The sequence below is a fragment of the Diceros bicornis genome, chromosome 15, assembly GCF_020826845.1.
Source record: "Diceros bicornis minor isolate mBicDic1 chromosome 15, mDicBic1.mat.cur, whole genome shotgun sequence".
NCBI lineage: Eukaryota > Metazoa > Chordata > Mammalia > Perissodactyla > Rhinocerotidae > Diceros > Diceros bicornis.
In genome coordinates, this window is record NC_080754.1 from 24,278,416 (window position 1) to 24,302,607 (window position 24,192).

A 24,192-nucleotide genomic window follows, 5' to 3' on the forward strand; every position below is an offset into this window, starting at 1 on the left:
GCAAATCTGTTTGACATTTCCATTTATAAGTATCTCAAATTTAACATGTCTAAAAACATTTGCTCCTCCTTCTACGTTCCCTGAATCAGTAAATGGCTTCTTAATCCATCTAGTTTCTTAAGGAGTCATTCTTAATGCTCTTCTTTTCTTTACCCTTCCTGGAAAGCCAATCCATTATTAAGTCCCTTGAATTCCACCTCCAATTTATAAATGTCTCAAAATTATCCAACTTTTTCTGTTTCTGGTGCCATTACCCTAACTCAAGCCACCATCATCTCTGGCCTTGACTAATACAACTGCCTCCAAATTGGCCTTCCAGCAACCCCTCCTGCCCTCTTCCAAACTATTCCCACAAACAGCCTGGTGAGCTTTTAAATATGTAAATTAGATCCTACTTAACACCCTCTATTAGCTGCCCCTTGACCTTAGGATACATTGTAAAATAGTCTAAAATCTATAATGTGGCCAATAATAGTCTGCATGGTCTGGCCTCTGCCTCATCTCAGCCCAAGTTTGCTCCCTGAACTCCAACCACACTGGTTTTCTTTCAATTCCTAGAACACACCAAGTTTTCTCATGCCCCAGTAACCTCACACATAATGCTCTCTTGGCCTGGAACATTCTTTAAGGCTTTTTCATATGCCTGGAGCTTAAAAGGCACTTCTTCAAAGAGTTCTTCCTTGATAGTCCAGAATTAATCCATCATCGCACCCTTTAATTTTCCTTCATAGTCCTGATCACAATTTTTAATTATGTAATGATTTATGCTTTAATGTCTCTTGCTCCTAGTATGCCTTAGATTCCACCCAGTGTTATGTTCACCCCCTGTAACCCAATGCCTAACCCGGTGCTCGGCACATGGTAGACAGTAAGTGCTTGTTTAATAATGCATGACTAATGCAAAGGCTGGAAGGGGCTGCAGGGCCAGCATCTGGCACTTCTCTGCCAAGGTCAGGTGCCTCCTTGCGTGGGGTGGTAGATGGGGCAGGTCCTTTTCTTGCTCACTCAAAGGGGGCTTTTGCCCCCTGCTCCCTGGATAAGTGTTTGCTGTAGGGCCGCGTGTGAGACAAACTGCCTCCAGATACTGGTGGCAGGCGGCAGAGTTTAGCCTTATTTCTGAGGCAAAGCACAGAGACTGTCACCAGAGGATTTTGCAATCTCTTGACGCAGGTGCCCTGAGAGGCTGCTCTTGTCTCCTGCAGGGGGCGGGACTACCTCGGGCGCGGGGAGGGGGCGTGGCAGTGTGTGCTTCCCACAGAACCTGATTGGCCTGGGCGAGCCGAGGGACGTGGGCGGGGCTTGGTTCCGCCGGGCGCCAGCCACGTTGGACGCGGGGCTGCCCCGCGGAAAGGCCACTCCCCGGGCCCACAATGCAGCGCGGGCCGCGTCACCCGGAGCGGCGGGTCCCGGCTCGACAGGTACGGCTCTGCCCCTCCCAGTCCTCGTTCCTCGCTTCTCAGGGTCGCTCGAACCGTGGCCGGCCGCTCCTCTCGGTCTCCTGCCTCCTGCCACGGCCCCGGCGCTCGCCCTCGCGACTACAGACCCACCCCGGGCAGGAGCCAAGCCCGTGCCGTGGGGGCGGGAGCCGGGTGTGGTTGGAGCCGCGGAGCCCTGGAGGGGCAGGGTTGCGGGGACCTCGTCACCTCCGTCGTGAGCGGCCTGTGGGGGCCGCGCGGGCGGCGGTTGCTCCTCGGCTGACCTGCCCTGGGTAGGGGGCAGCCCGGCAGGGGGCCTGAGGGGGAGGGACAGTCACTCTGGGCTGCCAGCGGTGGGGGCCGTTCCCTGGCCCCGGGTGTCAGAAACACGGTGACCACCTGGGCTGCTTAGGTGGCCCAGAGAGTTTGACGTGGCATTTCCTATTTCTTTTCAGCAGGGTGGGATTTGAACCAGTGGTTGGCTTTGCGTTTTGTAGGGATGGAACGGGCATGGAGCCGAGGTTTGGCCGCGTTGGCTCACGGAACCTCTTGAGGCCCTGTTAATGGCACTTGGGGAACGATGTGGCGTAAAGGAGACCTGAGCAATTGGCTTGAAAGGTGGAAGATGGCTCCGAAATAGGAGACCGAACCCCAGCCAGCTTGAGTCTCTGCCAGTGGAAACAGCTTTGGACTTGTCTCCTGCTCCTTAGTTGGGGAACTTGAGAACCGGCCCCTCCCATGCCTGTCCAGCCGAGGCAAAGCCCGGGGCTATAGTGTCAGGCCCCTGAGGGAGATGTTGGGATCCCCGCTAACAGCTGGAACAGCCACTTTTAAAAACTCTCTGAATCCCATTCCGCGGTACTGGCATTTGCTCAGAGCTGAGATTATAAGGAATTAGGCAGTACCTTAAACAGTATCTACAATTTCTGGGATATGAAAGTTGTAGGTCAGTATTTGAGTCTGACATCTGTGACCTTGTCGTAAGTTAATGGGACATCTGGGCATTTACTATGTTGAGAACCGTAATATCAGTTTAGCGCGCTTTTTTTTGTGTATGACCGACTTTTAAAAATCTAAGTATATTTTATATTGGTGTATGAAAGAAGCCCAGGTCTTATGAAGGGGGTGCCTGTGACCTTCCTCTCTATGTAGTTGAATAAGAAGCTTGGATATATTGAGAGGCAATGTTCTCTTTGAGTGGGTAGAGTTAGGCCTGAGTTTAAATCTGCCACTTGCTAGTTTAGGGTTTGAATAAATTGCTTAACCTTTCTGAGCTTGAATTTCTTCAAAGGTATAATAGGACTGATAATACCTACCTCACAGGTTATTTATTGGAAGGCTTAAGTGAGGTTAATGTGTATAAATTGCCTGGTAAATAGAGGGCAGTCAATAAATAATAATAGCAGCAAACACTTAATATTGCACTTTTAGTCTGCTAGGCAGTGTTTCAGGTTCTTTACATGTCCCTATGAGGTAGATACTGTTAGTAGCCACATTTTACCCGTGAGGAAATTGAGTTTAGAAAGGCAAAGCTTGCCCAAGCTTACACAGTACCTCATGGAGCCAGTTTTTGAGCCCAGGCAATCTGGCTCCAGAATCCATCCTATTAACTACTATACTATACTGCCTCTTAAAGAAAATGTAAGCTGATCTTTTATCATTATTTCAAAATGCGTAGCTAGATAGTTTCTGTATCACTGAGTTCTTGCCCCTTGTTGGTTTTAGGAGACTGATATAGCCCAGTGATGTAGAGATACAAGAGGCTTAGGTTTAAGCACCAGTTCTGCTGTATATTAGCAGGGTGATATTGAAAAAGGGGGCCTCAGTTTTCTCATCTGTAAAATGGAGGTTATAGCTACCTCACTGTTTGTAGACTATGAGGTGCTGCACACACGTTGGGGTGAGACACATTTGTGCATGTGTTGGGGGCCCTGTTCGTAGATGTGGGTATAATCTACTCTGGAGCCTGAGGTCTTACACAGACTGTGCAGTACAAGCACCTGTAATAGGACTATCAAAGGCTGCTGGTGAGGTGGGGGCCCAGGCAAAGCTGCAGAATAAACTCTGGCTGTCCTTGGTACTGGTGCTGTCTCCAAAGTGCCTTCTTGCTAACCTGTGCTGTGTAACGTCTTCCCTTTCACTCATTCTTGCATCACAGTTAGTATAGCTTTCTCCTCAAATACTCGCCCCCGTTCCCAGTTCCCACAGATCTCAGCTGGCACTTTTAATAAAGTGATACATACCAAGATAGTGTTTCCCAAACTTTGGTACCATCAGATATGCAAGACAATTTGAATGATGAGCAGATGAACATTTAAAAAAAAGATTCTCCAAAAATTTTCACATATACACATTTGAAAGAAACAAAAAAAGTCTTCTATTTGTTTTAATTTAAATGAAGAGGACAACTTAACACCTCAAAACTGATTTCACAGATACTGTTGCTAAGGATAAGGCAAAAAAATAAGTCAACTGAAAGACCTATATTAGGTAAATAATAGTACAGGTGGGATGCAGATGTGGTAAGAATTCTGAAAATGGTACTTGGATGGCTGAAGTTTGGGAAATAATGAACTAAAATAAATATAGGTGATTAACCCAATATGAAATGTTTTTATCTTGAAAGAGGCATTTATGAAAGCCTCTTGCTGGAAAGTAGATATAAAAGATACTTGTATGTTGAGTTTTGTTTATTACTTTTTGAGAGAGTGCCTTCCTGGTACTTTGGGCTCACGGTCATTACCCCACAAGGTTCTGAAGAAGAGAGGTCAGTATCTAGTTTTGGGTCTAAAAGGTTGCTAACCACTGCTATAGTAGTTAGGCATTGTGGGAGTTTATTTTCCTCAGCCTTTAGATAAATGTTTACTCAGACCTACCTAGATTCTAGTTTGGGCTTTTTCCTCTGGCTGTTGCCATTGGGGAAAGGATATACAGGCCAGTATTAAGATTCCCTATGAGTTTTCTGCTGCTGTCTAAAGGCATATGTAATATTTTTTCAGTGTTAAAGGTGAGGAAAAATGGGCCAGTGGCCTAAAAATGTATCTATGACCCTGATAAAACTACTACTTCTCCTAAATCTTCCATGCAGGTGTTTTAACCGCTTGTTTGCCACTGGCTCTTCCTTGGTTTTCCCAACCACCACCTTGCCTAGATTCTCTGGATACGCTAACCCTAGCTTGGCCTTGGTGTGGATTCCTTTGTCTACTAGCATAGTCCGGATAAGATTGGAGTCTTTTTTTTTTAAGGAACAACATTAAGAATCCAAGGTCAGAAGAAAAAAAAGGAGGGGTATATTTAGTTGTAAATTTATGTTGAGTTGATAGAGGAGAGGTTGCTTATCCTAAGGCACCTAAAGTCTGTCTGCAAATTAGTTAAGCCTGGTGTTGTTCCTTGGACAGTCATCTCAGTTTCTTTTGCTAGTTTACTGTTGGATGCTGGGTCAAATGAATCTGGAGGAAGAGATTTAACTCTTTCTCCTCAGAAAAGAGTTAAATAGAAACTGATAAATAGAAACAGATCTCTGACAACCTTTTAAGAATTTTGACAGGGAATATCACTGCTGTGTTGTGCTTTTGGTTACAAGCCTAAAGGTGTGTATTAGACATACCTGAAAAGCAAGTTTGACTCGGTGTAGTTTTCCAGTTAGCAAAGTGGTGGGCAACACACCTTGCATTGTTTGCTCTTTTCATTTGAATTTCTTTAATTCTGGACTGATGCTTCTTGATGGTAGGAACTGTGTATTTCTAATGTCTGGCATAGTCCCTGGCATACAGTACATACTCAGTAAATGTTTGTTAAACGAATGGAACTTACAAGTTGGTATTCTTTTCTAGTATATGTTTTAGGAAGTATGAATCATATCCTTGTTTCTTTCAGGTCATAAAAAAGAGCAGCTTGGAAGACTTTATGAAAGTTGGCACTCTATAATAAAGATGATTCCTGATATTTCTGTTGGAATCCTAAAAAGATCAGGCATAAAAGAATGCAGTCTACTTTTAAATAGAAGAATATGGATGTTTGGAAACTCTAAGTCACAACCTTGCCCCTCATGTTAGTTCCCAGAGTGGTCATTGTGTTGCAGTATGCTTCTGGAAAGACAAAAATTTTACATTTAAATAATAGATGCTGAAGGGTATATTTAAATAATAAATGCTTAAAGACGTTTTCTTTCTTACAGTTAGGCTAAATGTTACAATTGTGGTTTAATAAATAAAACATGGTAACAGTTTTTAAAAGGGTTTATAGTATAGATATTATACTTTGAGGGATCCCAGCTTTCTGTTGCTACTGCTTATAGAAGAGAAAAGAAACTGGTTGAATAGAAAAAAAGATGATTCATATATGTCATGTTGGACCTTTACTTCGAAGATTCCATTATGGTAAAGGCTAATTTAATTCCTGCTGGGTTTTTTTCCTTTTAAAAAATGGAAGGGAAAAATATTAAAGGGTAATGACATATTAATACCTAGCTATTCCTCTCATTTCCTCATGAAAAGAGGAAAAGGAGGGGAGTAAATTTAATGAATTAGCTTTATTATTTGGGTTAATTTTTATTGTTAGTCAGTTACTATCTTGAATGGGCAGTGAGATTTTGACTTCACACAGCAATGAAAACTAGGGACTACTGATTTCCAAACTGGGTACCAATTGGTTTTCTGTGGCATTTTTTGATGTATTACTGATGCAAACATTGACCTGGTTCAACTGGGCAAGTAAAGATTAATTTAGTCTGTGAAATACAATATTTTGAAAAAAAGCCTATGAAATTTTTCTTTTTTCGCCAGTTGCTCCTACTGCTAGTGAAGGAGAAGCATTCAGTGACATTGTGCTCTGATGGCCTGGCACAAAAGACATCGCTTAATTCTAGACTGTGAACATGTTTTAATTCAATGTTTTTCGAAGAATGATCGTTAGGCAATAAGCATAGTAGTTACCTGGGAAATTCGTTAAAAATGGAAGATTCTCAAGCGTCACCCCACAATCTGTGGATCAGAATTTTTTCAAAGTGCGCCCAGAAACCTGCATTTCTTAACCAAACTTCCAGTGGTTTTTATACAAGCTAAAATTTAAGAACTGAATTTTTTTTATATCGAAATTTGACTGTTTATCTGATTTCTTTTAGATCCAGGCCTATGTAGTCCTTTTATCTATTTTTTTTTTTTTTTTTTTTTTTTTTTGTGAGGAGATCAGCCCTGAGCTAACATCCGCCAATCCTCCTCTTTTTTTGCTGAGGAAGACGGCCCTGGGCTAACATCTGTCCCCATCCTCCTCCACTTTATATGGGACGCCGCCACAGCATGGCTTACCAAGCAGTGCGTCGGTGCGTGCCCGGGATCCGAACCAGCGAACCCCGGGCCGCCGCAGCGGAGCGCGCGCACTTAACCGCTTGTGCCACCGGGCCGGCCCCTCCTTTTATCTATTTTTGTAAACCATGATCAGAATATAATAAAAGAGGCCATTATGATTTACTTTCTGGTAGAAAAGATTGAGAACAATTCTAAAACAAGTGTTCCTTTACTTTAAGATTTATTTTAAATAATATTTTTTCTGATTATAAAAGTAATATATGCCCCTTGTGGAATATTATGAACATTTAGGAAATTATGAAATGATAACAGTCATTCATCATACTCTTTCCTGGAGATAAGCATTATTCTTATTTTGGCATGTTTCCTTCTGATATCTGTTTCTCCATTTATCCCTCTCTTTTTTCTCTCTTTGTCTTTATGGACAACATTTGTAGTTTTTATCTGCTTTTTTCTTACCTAACATATTTACCACATTATTAAACTATTTTTCACAAACATAACTTTTAGTTTCTGCATTATATTCCATCATATGGGTGTTCTATAATTTATTTAGCAGTCTCCCTATTGTTGAATGTTTAGGTTGTTTTCAGTTATTTCTGTGAAAGAATGTTTTTCTGTTTAAAATTTTGTCTGAGTCTGATAACTTTCCTTAGGATAGGGTTATATACTTAAATTTATTCTGGTCAAAGGGCATAAATACTTTTAAACTGTTGTTAAATAATGCCAAATTTTTGAGAATGGTGTTTATTCCAATATTTACTTCCCCATAGACTTATGAGAATACCAGAAAGAAGCATTATTTTTTTAAAAGCTCATTTGTTAAGGAAAGCATAGTATATCATTATTTTAAATAGCACATCTTTGATTATTAGTAAGTTAAATATTTTTGCACTATGTTTAGTGCAAAGCTTTGGCTTTAATTTTTTTATCTAACCCAAATTGTTCATTTTATTTTAGGTCTTCTCTGTCGATTGAAATGTCTATGATTTTATCTGCCTCAGTCATTCGTGTCAGAGATGGACTGCCGCTTTCTGCTTCTACTGACTATGAACAAGGCACAGGCATGCAGGAATGCAGAAAGTATTTTAAAATGCTCTCGAGGAAACTTGCTCAGCTTCCTGATAGATGTACACTGAAAACTGGACATTATAACATTAAGTAAGACTTCAGTTTGCTCCATTTGAACCACTTGCTTAGTGGTTGTCATTTTAATGAAATTTCAGTGGTTGCAATAGAAATTAGTGCTTGATTAGCTTAGGAAAACTTGTTTACGTCGAGTCATGTGGTTATGAACTTACACTAAATAATGGTCATCATGTCATCACCCTTTTTGCAGTTTCTCTGTGTTTATGTCTTGCTTTAGAAAATTTTATAGTTTTGCAGATCACAGATATTCCATCTTATAAGTTGCTCACTAGGTATTTATTGGTGTTCTTATATGCCCAGGAAGACGGTAATGGGAAATATAAAAAATGTTACATGATACCTGCCTTCAAAGAACTTAAGCATTCATTGCTATTTATTGTATATAAAGAAAGTGAGGGGCTGGCCCAATGGTGTAGTGGTTAAGTTTGTGCGCTCCACTTCGGCAGCCCAGGGTTCACAGGTTCGGATCCCAGGCGCGAACCTACGCACCGCTCATCAAGCCATGCTGTGGTGGCATCCCACGTATAAAAATAGAGGAAGATTGGCTCTGAGCTAACATCTGTGCCACAAAAAAAAAAAGAAAGAAAGAAAGTGAAACTATTGATAGAATAGAGTGACTTTATGGTGGTGAAGGGCCTCTCTGACAGAGTGACATTTAAGCAGAGACCTAAAAGATAAGAAAGAAGGCAGTCATATGAAGGGTGCTGTGGATGAAGAGCAATGTGGAGGTAACAGCCAGTGCAGCAGGCCTTCGATACAGATCAAGAATGGAAAGAAAACCAGAAATGCTGAAGCAATAGGACAGTCAGTAGAGTGGCAAAAGGTGAGGTGGGAAGGATAGGAATGGGATGGGTTATGTAGGGCCTTCTAGGCTGTGGTAAGGAGTTTAGATTGAGTCTAATGCAATAGGAAGCCATTGGAGAGTTTTAAAACTGGAGAGTTCTGTAGTCTAATTTTGGCTTTCAGTAGATCATCCTGGCTGCTCTATGAAGAATGGTCTCTAAGGGAGAAAGAGTGGAAGAGATCATTTAGGAGACTCTTAGAGAAGTTCAGGTAGAGGTGATGCTTATAACTTGAACAAGGATGATAATGATGAGAAGTGGTTGGATTTGGGTTGTATTGTGGGAGTAACACCAACAAATCTTCTTAATGGATTTAAGTGGGATGTGAGGGAAAGAGAAGAGTCAAGAGTCACCTCTTGATTTTTGGCCTGAGGAACTGGATGATAATGGGGCTGAAATGAGCAAGATTGGAGGATAAGTATTTCATTGGTAAAAATCATGAGTTCTATTTGGACTTGTTAAGTCTGAGATGCCCATTAGATATCAAAGAGGCACTGTCAGGTAGGTAGCTGGATGTATAAGTCTGAAGTTTAGTGAAGAAGGACAAGTATAGAGATTTAGATTTGGGGGTCAACTTACAGTTTGTAATTAAAACCGTGGGAATAGATAAGACCACCTTGGAGAGCATGCACATGAAACAATTAGAGAACAATTAACTCCTGAGCAGTTTGATACTAATTGTGCATACAGTAGGAAATCAGATAAGGACAAAGTCCACATGGGATGTAATAAGGAGAGAGCTTCCTCATTGAGATGAGACATGAGCTATATCCTGAAGAATTAGTAAGATTTGGCTAAGCAGAGAGGAGGGCATTCCAGGTGTAGGGAGGAGAGACAGAATAATAAAGAATGTGTTTTGGCATGTTGGGTGCTTTAACCTGCTTGGCCTGGTGTAATGAATGGTGATTTAGGGATAGTTATGGGAGATGTGAGATAATTAGTGTGGGACCAGATCCTGGATTTTCCTGAAAGTTCAGAGTGAGGGATGTCACATTGATATAGTAGATCATAAGAAGCTGTTACTGCAAGTGTGAGGGAAGTGACTTGATAAAAAAACAATGCGGTAGTTTTCTATTCAGTGCAGTACTATTCTAGACAGTAGAATATAGGGTGAAATGGAAAGTCTGAGAGGAGAGAGGTCAGCTTATAGTTAGGGCCTGAACTAGTAAAATACAAGTGCAAATGGAAAAGAAAATGCCAACCACAAAGACACTTCAAAAGAACAAACAGTTAAGCCTGATGAGATGGAATACCAGAGATAGACAGAAGGGACAAAGATCACTGAAGCCTTGGATTGGACAGAATGGTGTCTTTGGAAATGGTTGCTTACGAGGGGTGAGGAAGAAGAGGAAGATAAAGCTCTGTTTTGAGCATTTTAATTGAGGTTGTGACAAGGCAGTCCAGTCGAGGTGGGATAGAGATTTTGGAATCATTCACATAGAAGGTGAAACTGCGAGGGTAGAAATGCCCACAGAGTTTCTGAGAGGTCCAGAATAGAACCTTAGAGAATGTGTGTAATTACTTGGATCACCTGGGTAGTAGTAAGATGATGTTATCTTTAACTGAGTTTTCTGAGGGTTTAACTGGAAAATGTCATGGTAGTGATGGTTAACATATATCTAAAATGATAGCTTAGCCTACTTCCATTTTTTGGAGAAAAAACTTGAAACGTTTTACTATATTATTTAAAAGTCTCTTTTATAAAGTGCCTGGGTCATTATTCTGAGTTTCAGTTGTTATTATGTAGTGCTGTAGACAGATGTCAATGTTACAGAAGATTGGCTTGAAGGTATATTAATTCTGGCAGATAATCATGGACTTTAAAAAAAACAAAACGCTTTTTTGCAAGTGTTTTTTGTTTCCCTACCTTATTCTCTTAAAAGTAGAGTAGAATGTAGTAAAATTTTAAGCCCTTTCCAATTCTGTTTGTTGTGAATTCTAGATTTTGTATTATTTTTTTACTTCCCATCTTATTCTGCAAAGGATGTGAGGCAATTTACAAAAAAATAATTCCAGAGTACAGGTAAGAGAATGATGTGAAGGAAAAAAGTCAAGATAGGAGAATAATAAACTGAAGTTATGTTACCTTCTGGAGATGCAAGCTACACAGTTGGTTAATTTGTTAGAAAAGGGCTACAGATATTGCTCTCAGCTTCCTTTTGGCCAAAACAAAGGGGAATATTGGATCACTTATAGGATTCACAGTGTCCATTGGATAAAAAACATTGTTTTTCAACTTACTGAGACCTGATGTACATAAAGAGGGACAGCATTTGGATAGCATTCTTCCAGCAGCCATAAAAAGGAGCTTTTTATGATTTTTCTTATAATATTCCTTAGTTTAAGTAAATGGCATGATGAAAAAAGCAATTTTATGAGAGAGTTTAGGAGTGGGATGAATTGACAGCAGTCTAATCTGGCCTAATCTAAGAATACAATTTAGAAATGTCTAAAGGAATAAAGAGATTATGTGCTCTTCAGAACCACTTATAGAAAAGCCTTTATGCATATTATTTTTATAGCCAAGTTTTAAAGAAGGATCGAACAACAGAATTTTTAATTCTAGTTCCTGACAAGAACCTGACTGTTGTATGTTTTCTATCATTGATTAGAAGTCTTGTTAGTTGATTTCTGGTTTATTGAGATTTTTATGCTATATGATAATAAATTTAGACTGAAATATACAAAATTGGGAATTTATGTGTGTTACTTGACTTATTTAAGATTTTCATGTGACACCTCTTTTTCTAACTGCCATGAGTTTGCCAGATAGGACTCACAGATCTACAGTAGTGGTGTCATAGCGCAGCTTGAAACTGGCACCAGGCTGCCTGTCTGCTGGTAGCCGTGTTTCTAAATGTTTCTCTTTCTTCAAAGCCTTGCTTATAGCCTACTTCTTTTGAATAACCTCCTTCTTCATTGCTATTATTTTGTTTCTCTAATGATCTTAATCTCTTCACAGATCACCTGTAGAACTTGTTTGACTTTTTCATCATTTATTTTTTCTTATTTTTAATTTATTTTTATTTCTGTATCCTTTTTCTATAACTAGTTGTAACTCGTTGAGATAATTGATCTTCCCTGGCTTATATTATTTTTGACTCTTCATCTCTTAGCATTGTGGTTTTCAAATTTGTATAGAAATTGAGATGCTCTTTGTAGAATACCACTGAGAATGAAACAAAGTAACCAAGTGTTTAATTATGTGCTAAATCAGATAGTACCTCACATTAGATTCTAGTTGAATAGGTAGAGGAAGACCAGAGTTTTGAGAAAAAAATTAGGAGAGTAATATTTAAAATTGAGGAAATTCCTTTAATTTTCTGCCCCGGTGTATTGGCAAGATGATGGACTTCATCAGATTGTAGTGTCTAAATACTTCAGTTCAGCTCATGGAGCACATTTTGTGGAGCATGGCTTGTGCTGGCACAAGGCCTTGCACATATCATAGTAGCTGCTAAATGAGGGATGGTTGGTTTGGGGGTATGGCAGTATTCAGAGTGCCATGGAGTTAAATCTGCATTTTCTCCAAAATGCTTCAGATTGGTTTATCAACTGGGGCAGGGGGCATAATCCAGTTCTGTAATTTCTTTTCACATTACATATGATATTACAGTTTTCTCTGTATAATATTTTAAGGAATTCATCTGTTTCATATGTTGAAGAATACTTTCCTTAAATTGTAATAAATGTTTAATATATAAACTTATGTCACTACTTAGGAAAGAACAATGACTAAAGCAATAATTATGAACCATATGAAAATTAAGTTGTCTCCTATGAGACCTTAAAACTTTGAGATTGGTTTTGGGGATTTAAAAATCATAGTTGTACATTTTGATATCTCTAAACATTGAGACACTGGTCTTATGAAAAGACAAACCCCTTCAGGAGATCACTCATACTCTATTGTAAATTTTAGTGCAAAAAATAAAGTTCCTTAGTTCTTTCACTGCAAATTTATTTGAAGTCAGATAATGGCTGTGAGCCTCATAGATTCTCTCCTTACCTAAACGTTCACTTTCTCCATATTTGTCTCCAAACTCTACCTCCAGCCAGGAAGGCTATTTTAGACTTAGCTGCCTTCTGGTTTTGGTTTCTGGCAGTGCTTTCCTTTCACTCTTTAGTGATATTTTCTGATTACAGGAGTAACAACTTCAACAATGACCCAGTTGTTAAGTACCTGCAATTGCCAGGCACTTGACTTACATTTCATTAAATTTTGCAACAGCCCTGTGAATGGCTAATAAATAGAGCTCTTTCCCATTGCCCAAGGCAAAAACACAACTCACACTAGCTTAAGCAAAAAAAAGGTATTGTGAAGGGTAGGCCAGCTTCCGAGTTGGCTGCAGCCAAGGACTCAGATGTTCTTATCAGGAATCTTGCTCTCATTCTCCAGTCTTTCTCCTTTTGTGGGTAGGTATTCTCCACATATTGGAAAACAGTGTTCAGGCAGCTCTAGGCTTACTTCATTCCGGCTGAGCAACCCCTCTCCCTCCATGTTTCAAGAAAAGGAGTTTAATTGGCCTCGCTGTGTCGTGGCCCATTTCTGGACTAACATTGTGGTCAGAGGGCTGAGGTACTCTTAGTTGGCCAGGCCCTTGGACAGGCAGCTTTACCAAAGCTGTATAGAATAGGTAGTGGGGTTGGAGATAACTTCCCCAAGAGAAGGAGAGAAGGGATGCTGGGCAGATAGCTTTTATAGTACTACCATCCCTATTTCACAGATGAGGAAGCTGAGACTTAGGGATGTAAAGAACTCGTTCAGAGTCACAAAGCTAATAAATGGTGTATCTGAACCACAGTCTTTTGGCTTCGGCATTCACATTGCCCTCTGGTAGAAGAGGGGGTTGACTCCCTTTACCCTTAACTTCTTTCTTGACAGGGTGCATTCCTAATTCTCCTAATTCTTTTCTCTTTTTATGGAGAGAGAAATTAACCAGGGAAGAGAGTTAAGTGAAACTAACCCTGCCCCCTTTTTTGGTTGAGAAATAATGAGGAACAGAATATATGTGAAGTCTGAAATTGATGAGACAGCATTGTCTGGTTGGAGACGAGGTGTTTGGTGGTGAGGGGGTGTGGCAGGGGAATGCAACCTACCAATAGCTACCAAACAACTTGTATCCTACTTTGCAGTTTTGTCTCATTACTAGCATCATAGTACTTGTCTGCTGTTTATTGTGGTAAAATCTGCAGCTTTTCGGCAGCGTATATGTTAAATAGGCTCTTATGAACTGGTCTAGGAACCTAATTACTCTAACAATACAGTTTCTTTGGGAAAATGAGTTCTAGGTGCAATAAACTTCTGGAATACAACCAACTAGGTAAATTAGGGATTACCTATGATTGGTTATATAAAAAGTCAGGATCTTCATTCTCTGGGGTGTGAAAGTGTTAGGGTTTGTGGGAAGGGGTGAATCAGGAGATAGATGACCTCTGCAGAAAAGGAAATAAAGGATGTCAAAGGCAAATTTTGCTTGCTCTGTGTTTTCTGCAAGGCTCCGATGGTGTAATCACCTTTGGCCACTTAAAGTCATCTTAGATTCTCCTTTAGCTTACTGTTATAAGTTGCTATCACCTGGCACATTGCATATTGGTAATTATTTTCTTATTTAATGAGGTTAAAATTAGTGACTAAATGGGTCTTTTATTCATGAGATAATTTATTCATGATTTAGCTCTTCACCATTGGAGGGTAATTGAAAGTTGGCCACATAAGAGAGGAATAAGTGAGAGAATCGGAAGTTCCTGGTAGAATGCTGCACATGGTGGACCCTCAGTGTTACTGAGTTCTCTTTCTGGTTCCTGTCTCCTTACTGTCCCATTGATGATAACGTCTTGTTTTCACCTTGTTTCCTATTAGATGTGTTTGGTGACAATAAAATCCATCAGATGTACTCGTTTTCATAATGTCAGCCTTTTTTTTTTATTTAAAAGTTTAAACGCTTTGTTTTAGAGAATGGAATTCAGTGTGGAAGGTTCTATTTTGAAAATAGCATTTTTCTTTAAACCTTTTTTTTCCTCCCCAAAGTCCCAGTACCTAGTTGTGTATTCTAGTTGTTAAGTCCTTCTAGTTCTCCCATGTGAGCCACCACCACAGCATGGCTACTGACAGACGAATGGTGTGGTCTGCGCCCGGGAACTGAACCTGTGCCGCTGAAGTGAAGCGTGCTTAACCTTAACTACTAGGCCATCAAGGCTGGCTAAATAGTATTTTTCTTATACTTAGCAATTTTAACAGTAGATTAGAGATGGCGTGTCCTACTAGAGAACTTTTCTTCACCAAGGAAAGCTATTCACTGGGCAAACATGGCCGCAAAGGATAAGCAGATTTTCTATGTGTAATGGTACAATTGCAGATGAAAATTATATGTAATACAAATATCATATCCTTCGCAACTGATAGTTTCCTATATACTTTATCACTTGGCGTGCTAGAAATGCACTGTTTTTTAATCTTGTTTTATATATCGTACCATTGTTTTAAATGCATTCTCAATTCTGTATTGCATGAGCCTGGCAGGCAAGGACTTGTCTTTGACATCAGAGCCTGTAGAGTAGAATGCTAGACATATGCTAGGTGCTCTGTTATTTACTGTGGGGAAGATCACTGCTTTCACTATTTACTTAGTTTAGTGTAGCAGGCCAGAATTGTCTCAATAATGTCAGTGTTTAATTGGTGATGTGTAAAATTTCTTTGACAGTTTATAAATAAAATTAGATACCAGGAAAAGTTTAATGTCTAAAATCACTTATTCATTCTGTTGGAGTTTAAGAATCACTTGAAGTATCACCTGCTTAGATACATGATAGAATTAGCTTTTTAGTGAAGTGATGGAAAGGGATAAATCCCACTTATCTGGAGTTTGAACTTCTGCCAGCCTTACCTGTTCAAGACAAACTTGATCCTGGAAGGACCTAAAGAAGTTCCTAGTGTCTGTGCCATGGACAGGAACCAAAGTTGTAATGAGGTTGGATAAATTCCTTGACCAGAAGAAAGGCAGTAGTTATAAAGACCAAACCCCAATGGTACCAAAGCCCAGAAGTGGAAGGGAAATAAAAAAGGAAAAGGAAATTAGAATAAAGTAGAAAGAAAACAATGGCAATTTAAAAATTGTGCTCATGGTGGAGAAAGGAGGACTTTTTTGGGTGTGTGAGGATTAGTAATGATTGTGATAAAAGGAGAGCAGACATAACCTATTAGATCTTGATAGCCATCTTGAGGTCCTCACTGCAGAGGTGAGTAATTCTACATGGTCCCTGAGAATATCCCTCTCTTTAAAATTAAAAAAAATTTTTTTATTTATTTATTTTTCCCCCAAAGCCCTAGTAGATAGTTGTATGTCATAGTTGCACATCCTTCCAATTGCTGTATGTGGGATGCGGCCTCAGCATGGCCGGAGAAGTGGCGCGTCGGTGCGTGCCCGGGATCCGAACCTGGGCCGCCAGCAGCGGAGCGCGAGCACTCAACCGCCAGGCCATGGGGCCAGCCCCTCCCTCTCTTTAAAGTAGGGGGATGTTAAAGACTCACTGGCCTGAACCCTAAAGCTTTCTGGAAGAGTGACTGGAAGAGCAGAATAAAGTTCTACTCTCTTCTGTCATTTAATCAAGTATTTATGGAACTTCTGCTCTGTGTAGATATTTTGTGTAGATACCACTGGGCTGTACAATTATCTGTGTGCAGTGTACTCAACACATTAGTATATAAATGAGTAAATGAATGATGCCATCTTTGCACTCATTTATTCACTAATTCATTGAGCACTTATTGTGTACTAGACAGCAAAATATTCTAGGTGCTAAGAATACAATGGCGAACCATACAGAAATCCTCCCTGCTCTCATAGAGCATAGATATTCGTGAGAGAGACATACGACAAATGTGCACATAAATATGTAATTACTAATTGGGTTACTTACATGAAGAAAAATAACAGCTGCTATAATATAACCATTGGGGGTTGGATCAATTTAGATTGTGTGCCCTGGGAGGGACTTTAAATCTAAAGAACTGAAGGATGAGTAGGAGTTAACCAGGTCAGAATTAGCAGCATGGCAGAGGTGGGGTTGGGAGCATTACAAGTGGGTTAGACTGAATTTGTGAAGCTTCTCAGATTGAGAGTTGGAGGACTGGGAGCGGGGTTGGTATTCTTGAGGATCTGAAATAAGACTAGTGTGGCTGGAATGTGGAGAGGAAGGAGTAGAGTTGCACAAGATGAAGTGGAGGAGTTGGCAGGATTTCCAGAATATCCTTTTGATGCAGCTTCCAAAATCCCCAAGTTTCATTGTTCTTGATTAGGGGAAAAAATAGAGATTGATTTATGGCTTGGAAGAAGTGATACAATTTTGGTGAATTAAGACATAATTGGTTTATCTATACCATAGGAGGTTGGTGGTGTGTTGTGGAAAGAATGTGGGCTTTAGAGTTAGAACTAAGTTTGTACCAGCTCTGCTTCTTAATGCTTCTAACTCCTTCAAAGGGTATTTTCTAAGATTAGGGATAGTCTCTTACTTAACTGTAGTACAGTTATCAGTTCTAGTAAATTTAATATTGATACCATACTTTCATCTAATTTGCCTGTTTTCTGTTTTTGTCAATTAACCCAGGAATGTCCTTTATAGCATTTTTCCCCCCTCTCTGGCACAGGATCCAGACTAGGGTTAGGTATTGCATTTAGTAATGTCTCTTTAGCCTCCTTTGATCGGAAACATTTCCACTGCCTTTATTTCTTTTTTACAGCATTGAGATTTTTAAAGAATACAGCTCCGTCCTCTTTTTTTAAATAGAATGTTGATCGTTCTGATGTTCCTTCATGATGAGATTTAGATTATGCATTCTGGGCCAGAATACTACATAGCTGATATGTCTTTCTGAGGATATCACATCTGGAGGCACAGGAAGTCCATCCGCCCCTCATTACTGATGTTAGAGTACCTGCTCAAGGTGTTGTCTAGTTTCTACTATATAATAAATATATTTCCCACACAACCAATAAGCAATCCGTGCGAAGACATTTTAAAACCATGCAAAATTTCCTGCTCCTATCAAAATTTCCACTTACATTTAACATCCATTGATTGTCCTTGCTTGATCCAGTCTTTACTATGTTGGTTGCAAAATGCTGATTTTTCCAATTCTAGCACTACCTCCACATTTACCAGTCGGCACTCAACATTCTGCTATAAGCAAGAGTCCTCCTTTTTCACCTTTTTATTTTATTTGTTTTTGTTATGAACTTATACATTCCTCTTTTTTTCCCCAATGGTTCATAATTCATTATTATGTGAAGTGTGATTCTGGGGTCAGTGGATGACTTCAAGAGGTCAGTAACCAGCCTGAAATTCTGTGCCAAGTTCTGTGTTGTTTGGACATCTTTCTGGGGAGAGTGTCCATAACTTTCATCAGAATCTCTAAAGAGTTCTTGATTCAAACAGGATTAAGTTCCACTAGTTTGGAGGGTTAAACTTTAAGCTGTCTATTACCCTTATATTTTTGTGTGTTCTTTCCCCTGCTTTCTACCCCAAGTGATATACAACTGAAGTATTAAAACCATAGTGTGTGTCCTTCTGTAGTACCATTCCATTTTTTGTCTACTATTTTTAAACTGCAACTGAAAATAGTATTATATTTTGGTTTTTTAAATTTTTTTGCTAGAATATATAATAAATGTTAATATCTTCATTGCCATTATAGCAGCAGTTTGTGGTGTATAGAACCAGTCTTGTGAAGCAACAAATTACCTTTATTTAATTTGAAATTTTAAAACTGATGTTTTTTACACTGTAGTTTTATTAGCTCTCTGGGAGTGAGCTACATGATGTTGTGCACTGAAAATTACCCAAATGTTCTGGCCTTCTCTTTCCTGGATGAGCTTCAGAAGGAGTTCATTACTGCTTATAACATGATGAAGACAAATACTGCTGTCAGACCATACTGTTTCATTGAATTTGGTAAGGCCCTGATTTTTTTTCCTTTTTATTATCGTGTCTCCATCCAGGTGTAAGCGATTTTTTGTCTAATACTGACAGGCAGAGGGAAAACTCAGAAAAGTCTGCTACCTTGCTTTTGATAGAGTAATTTGACAAATGGCCTATAAATTATGGTAACTTCTTCATTTAGATGCCTGTTAGAAAAAATTGTGTTTGAGCTGCGGAGGGGATTGTGATTATTGGCCCAAAGAATTAATCCTGGAGGACAATTTCTCAAGAGAAATTTATAAGCCAGATTCAGAGTTTTGTGTTTATGTGGTAATCTTTTATAGTCTGCTTAATGTAGAACAGAGGTTAGCAAACATTTGCTGGAAAGGACCAGATAATAGATATTTTAGGCTTTAAGGACCATATGGTCTCTGTCACAACTACTCAGTCCTGCCATTGTAGCTTGAAAGCAGCCTTAGGCAATACGTAAATGAATGAGTGTAGTTATGTTCTAATAAAACTTTATTTACAAAAGCAACAGGCTAGATTTAGCCTGTGGGCATTAGTTTGCTTGATTCCTGATGTAGAAGGAAAGAAAAAAAGTAAAACCAAGTGGTAAATAGTGAAAATAAAATTGGAAGCTATTTAGGAAAGATCTTGGAAGATATTTAGGAAATGTCTTTTATTGATTTCATTACATTCTTTAAAATATATATTCTAATGGTGTAAGCAGTAAATAAGAAAGCAGGTTTATAAGAACAAGCAATTTACAGTGTATGTTCTTATGTAATTACAACTGGTAAATAAGACAGACTTAATATTATATGAGATATGAATACCCATAAAAATTAAGACTTTGGTTTAAAGTTAAAGAAAGCTGTTTTTGTTTTTTTGGAGAAGTTCAAAGCAATTCCTTGTAATGGATATAATCATGAAAATATTTCTACAGTCATGTAGTGTTAAATCTTCAGTTTATTTACAATTACAAATTTCTGGAGTATAACTTCTAGAGTGAAAAACTGATGACTCCATGGTATATTAACCATTAAACACAAATAACATTAGAACATTCTATGACAAATTGAGCAGTTTTGGATAACAAAGTAAACTGTTGATCTGAAAAATTTGCTGTCCGTAAACATCACACTCTCAAATGATTTAATTAACAAATGAATGTAAGGAAATTTTTTTTATTTTACATAGATAACTTCATTCAGAGGACCAAGCAGCGATATAATAATCCCAGGTCTCTTTCAACAAAGATAAATCTGTCTGACATGCAGACGGAAATCAAGCTGAGACCCCCTTATCAAATTTCCATGTGTGAACTCGGGTCAGCCAATGGAGTCACATCTGCATTTTCTGTTGACTATAAAGGTGCTGGTAAGATTTCTTCTGGTGAGTTCTGGATCTCAATTATTTCATTAAAAAAGTCTTTTGTAAGAACTGAGGAACTCTTGAAAATAATTACTTTATTCTAATATTTTGAAGGAAGTGCATGAGAGAAGAAGTTCAAAGTGATCCTTTGTCCCAATAATTTATACAGTGATCTACCAGATATGTGACTAATCAGGAAAATCTTTTAGACGGCAGTCTCAGAGAAACTCTTTGCTAGTGAAACATTTAAGAAACATTGCTTTGTACACATTTTTCTAGAAATGAATAATAGTTTATTTGTAATATATGTTTATAGGCATATAAAGTGTTTTGCATTATGTCAAAATGGCTACATTCAAGGCCAGGCTTCTTGACTGTCACAGAAAATGTGATCATCTAATCAAACGTCTCCTCCCAAAGAAGGGATACTGTCGTCAACAGTTGTGACAGGTTGAAAACTTCTGCTTAAAAATGGAAACCTCAGTATTTTATAAAGTAGCATATGTCATTGTTGAATTGCCTGTTTAAAAAATTTTTCCTTATATATTTGAGTTCCCTGTAATGTCTACCTGTTTGTCTAAGTTCTGTGACCTCTTCCTCCCTCTCTTCAACTGTACCAGAATAGCATTTCAGGCTTTGAAGCCAGAAACTCTGTGTCCTTGCTATCCTATTAGTCTGATCGATTTTATATAAAATATCCTCAGTTCCCTTAGCCTTTTTGTCTATGGCATTTTGAAACCCTCCCTGCCCTGGAAGCTTCTTCTGTATATGCTTTAGTTTGTTAGTATTCTTCAAATGTGGCATTCAGGACTGAATACAACACTTTATATTTGGTTTGATTAATACAAATTATGGGAGAAAGGAGGAAGCAGATTTCACTAAAATAATCCAGTCAGTCAGGAAACAAGTAAAGAAACAAATAACAATAACAAGTCTTGGGGGAGAGGAGGTAGACCAATACTCAGAGTTGTTAAAATATGTTATTTAAAATGTCCAGTTTCCAACAAAAAATTACAAGACATGCAGAGGAAAAGGAAAGTATAATCCATATACTAGCAGAAAAACAGGCAATAGAAACTGCCTGTGAGAGTGACCAGATGTCAAATTTAACAGACAAAGACTTCAAAGGAGCCATTATAATTATGTTCAAAGAACTAAAGGAAACCATGATTAAAGAAGTAAGGAAGGTATGATGATGATGTCACATCAAATAGACAATATCAATAAAGAGATAGAAATTATAAAGAAAAAGAACCAAGTGGAAATTCTGGAATTGAAAAATACAACTGAAATGAAAAATTTATTAGTCGGGATCAACAGTAGATTTGAATTGGCAGGAAAAAAAGTTAGTAAACTTGAAGACAGATCAATAGAGATTATGTAGTGCAGAGAGCAGAGAGAAAAAAAGAATGAAAAAAAATGAACAGAACCTCAGAAAAGTGTGGGATGCCATTAAACATATCAACATACATGTGATGGGAGAACCAGAGGAGAGAAGAGAAAGGAGCAGAAAAAGTATTTGAAGAAATAATGGCTGAAAAGTTGCCAAATTTACTCAAAAACATTAATCTACTCCTCCAGAAGCTCAATGAACTCCAAATAGGATACATATAAGAGATCCACAAATAGATGAATCCTATTAAAAATGTTGAAAGACAAAGACAAGGAGAAAAATCTTGAAAGCAGCAAGAGAAAAACAAGGGAACTTGCAAGGGAACGCCAATAAGATTAACAGCTGACTTTTCAATAGAAACAATGGAGACTAGAAGGCAGTGGGATAACATGTTCAAAATGCCTGAGGGGGAAAAAAAATTGTCAATGAAGAATCCTATATCCAGCAAAGCTATCTTTCAAAAATGAAGGTGAAATAAAGACATATGCAGATAGCAGAAAATGAGAGAATTTGTTGCTAGTAGACTCACCTGACAAGAAATACTAAAAGAAGTTCTTTAGGCTGAAAGCAGGTGACCCAGACAGTAATTTGAATCCACATCAAAAAAATCAAAGAGCAGTGGTAAAAGTAATTATGAAAGACAGTAAAAATGTGTTTTTCTTCATCTCTTTTCTGTTAAGTGACTTAAAAAGCAATCATACAAAACAACGTATATAATGTATTGTTGGCCTGTAACATATAGAAATGTAATATATTTTCTAATAACAGCACAAAGGAGGTGGATGGGAGCAAAGCTGCATTGGGCTAAGGAAACGACTCCAGATGGTAGTTTGAATCCACAGATACAAATGAAGAAAGCCAGAAATGATACAAATTAATATCAACAAAAGCTATAAAAATATAGTTTCTGTTCTTTCTTCTCTTAGCTTCTTTAAAAGACATAAAATTATGTAAAGTAATAGTTATAACAATGTATTTTTGGGTTTGTAACATTCATAAATGTAATATGTGTAACAACAACACCACAAAAAGGGGAGAAAGGGAATAGAGTGATATAGGAGTAATATTTCTATAGCTCGCTGGAATTAAGTTAGTATAAATCTGAAACTGTTTCTGATAAGATGTGTGTGGTAAGTCCTAGAGCAAGTGCTAAGCAAAAAACTAAAAAAATAGTGAAAGTCTTAAATTAAAATGCTGCACTATAAAATATTCACTTAATGCAAATGATAGTAATAAAGGAGGAATAGAGCAAAAAAAGGCATGAGACATATAGAAGTAAGTAAAATGGCCGATGTAAATCCACTTAGCAATAATAACGCTATATATGAATGGGTTTTAAAAATGTGAATGGTTGAAACATTCCAATCAAAAGTCAGAGATTGTAAGAGTAGATTAAAAAACAAAAAAAACCCCCAAAGATACAAATGGATTGAAAGGAAAAGGAAAAGAAAAGATATAAAGGAGCTGGCCTGGCATAGTGGTTAAGTTCACGTGTTCCACTTCGGTGGTCCAGGGTTCACAGATCTGGATCCTGGGTGTGGGTCTGCATATTGCTCATCAAGCCATGCTGTGGCAGCATTCCACATACAAAATGGAGGAAGATGGGCACAGATGTTAGCTCAGGGGCAATCTTGCTCAGCAAAAAAGAGGAAGATTGGCAATGGACGTTAGCTCATGGCCAGTCTTCCTCACCAAAAAAAAAAAAAAAAAGATATATAATGCAAACATCAGCCAAAAGAGAGCTGGAATGACTATTCTGATATCAGACAAAATGGACTTTAAGGCAAAAATTGCTATTAGAGACAAAGAAGGACATTTATAATGATAAAAGAGTCAATCTATTAAGGTATAACAATTATAAACATATATACATTTAATGACAGAGCCCCAAAATACATGAAGCAAAACCTTCCATAAATGAAGGGAGAAATAGAAAATTAAACAGTAATAGTTGAAGACTTGAAACCTAACTTCCAATAATGGATAGACCTAGGCAGAAGATAAACAAGGAAATAGAAGATCTGAACAACACCGTAAGCCAACTAGATCTAACAAACATCTATAGAACACTCCAACAACAGAAAATACATTTTCTCAAGTGCATGTGGAACATTCTCCAGGATAGATCTTATGCTAAGCCGTAAAAAAGAAAAACACTTCATAAATTTAAAAGAATAGAAATAATACAAAGTAAATTCTGTAACCACAGTGAAATGAAATTAGAAACTAATAACAGAAAGAAATTTTGGAAACTCACAAATATGTGGAAATTAAACAATACACTCCTAAATAATGAATGGGTCAAAGAAAAAATCAGAAGGAGAATTTATACTTTGAGATGAATGAAGATAAAGATACAACATATCAAAACTTATGAGGTGCAGCTAAACTGTGCTTAGAGAAAAATTTATAGGTATAAATACCTGTATTTAAAAAGAAAGGGCCAGCCCAGTGGCATAGTGGTTAAGTTCACACGTTCTGCTTCAGCAGCCCGGGGTTCACAGGTTCGGATTCCAGGCACAGACCGATGCACCACTCATCAAGCCATGCTGTGAAGGCATCCCATATACAAAATAGAGGAAGATTGGCACAGGTGTTAGCTCATGGCCAAGCTTCTTCACAAAAAAAAAAAGAAGAAAGATCTCAAATGAATAACTTAACTTTCCTCCACCTAAAGAAACGGGAGAAAGAAAAGCACATTAAACCTAAACAAGCAGGAGGAAGGAAATAATAAAGATTAGGGCAGAAATAAATGAAAATCAAATAGAAAATAGGAAAACAATAGAGAAAAA

At 38.3% G+C, this 24,192-nt stretch overlaps 1 protein-coding gene across 4 annotated transcripts in view; it reads left to right on the plus strand.

The window, feature by feature from the left end:
* The first annotated feature begins 1,376 nt into the window (after window positions 1-1,376).
* Window positions 1,377-24,192, plus strand: part of SEC22A (SEC22 homolog A, vesicle trafficking protein) — a 72,943-nt gene continuing 50,127 nt past the window's right edge. Inside the window, exons 1-5 of one of the 4 annotated variants that reach the window (XM_058555930.1) lie at window positions 1,461-1,708; window positions 4,504-4,681; window positions 7,682-7,882; window positions 18,500-18,663; window positions 19,834-20,028. In XM_058555930.1, coding sequence (XP_058411913.1) covers window positions 7,701-7,882; window positions 18,500-18,663; window positions 19,834-20,028 — 541 coding nt within the window. In that variant the 5' untranslated portion in view covers window positions 1,461-1,708; window positions 4,504-4,681; window positions 7,682-7,700. Of the gene's footprint in view, window positions 1,419-1,460; window positions 1,709-4,051; window positions 4,682-7,681; window positions 7,883-18,499; window positions 18,664-19,833; window positions 20,029-24,192 lie in introns of those variants that run through there. The other 3 variants (XM_058555929.1, XM_058555927.1, XM_058555928.1) reach the window with 3 other exon arrangements.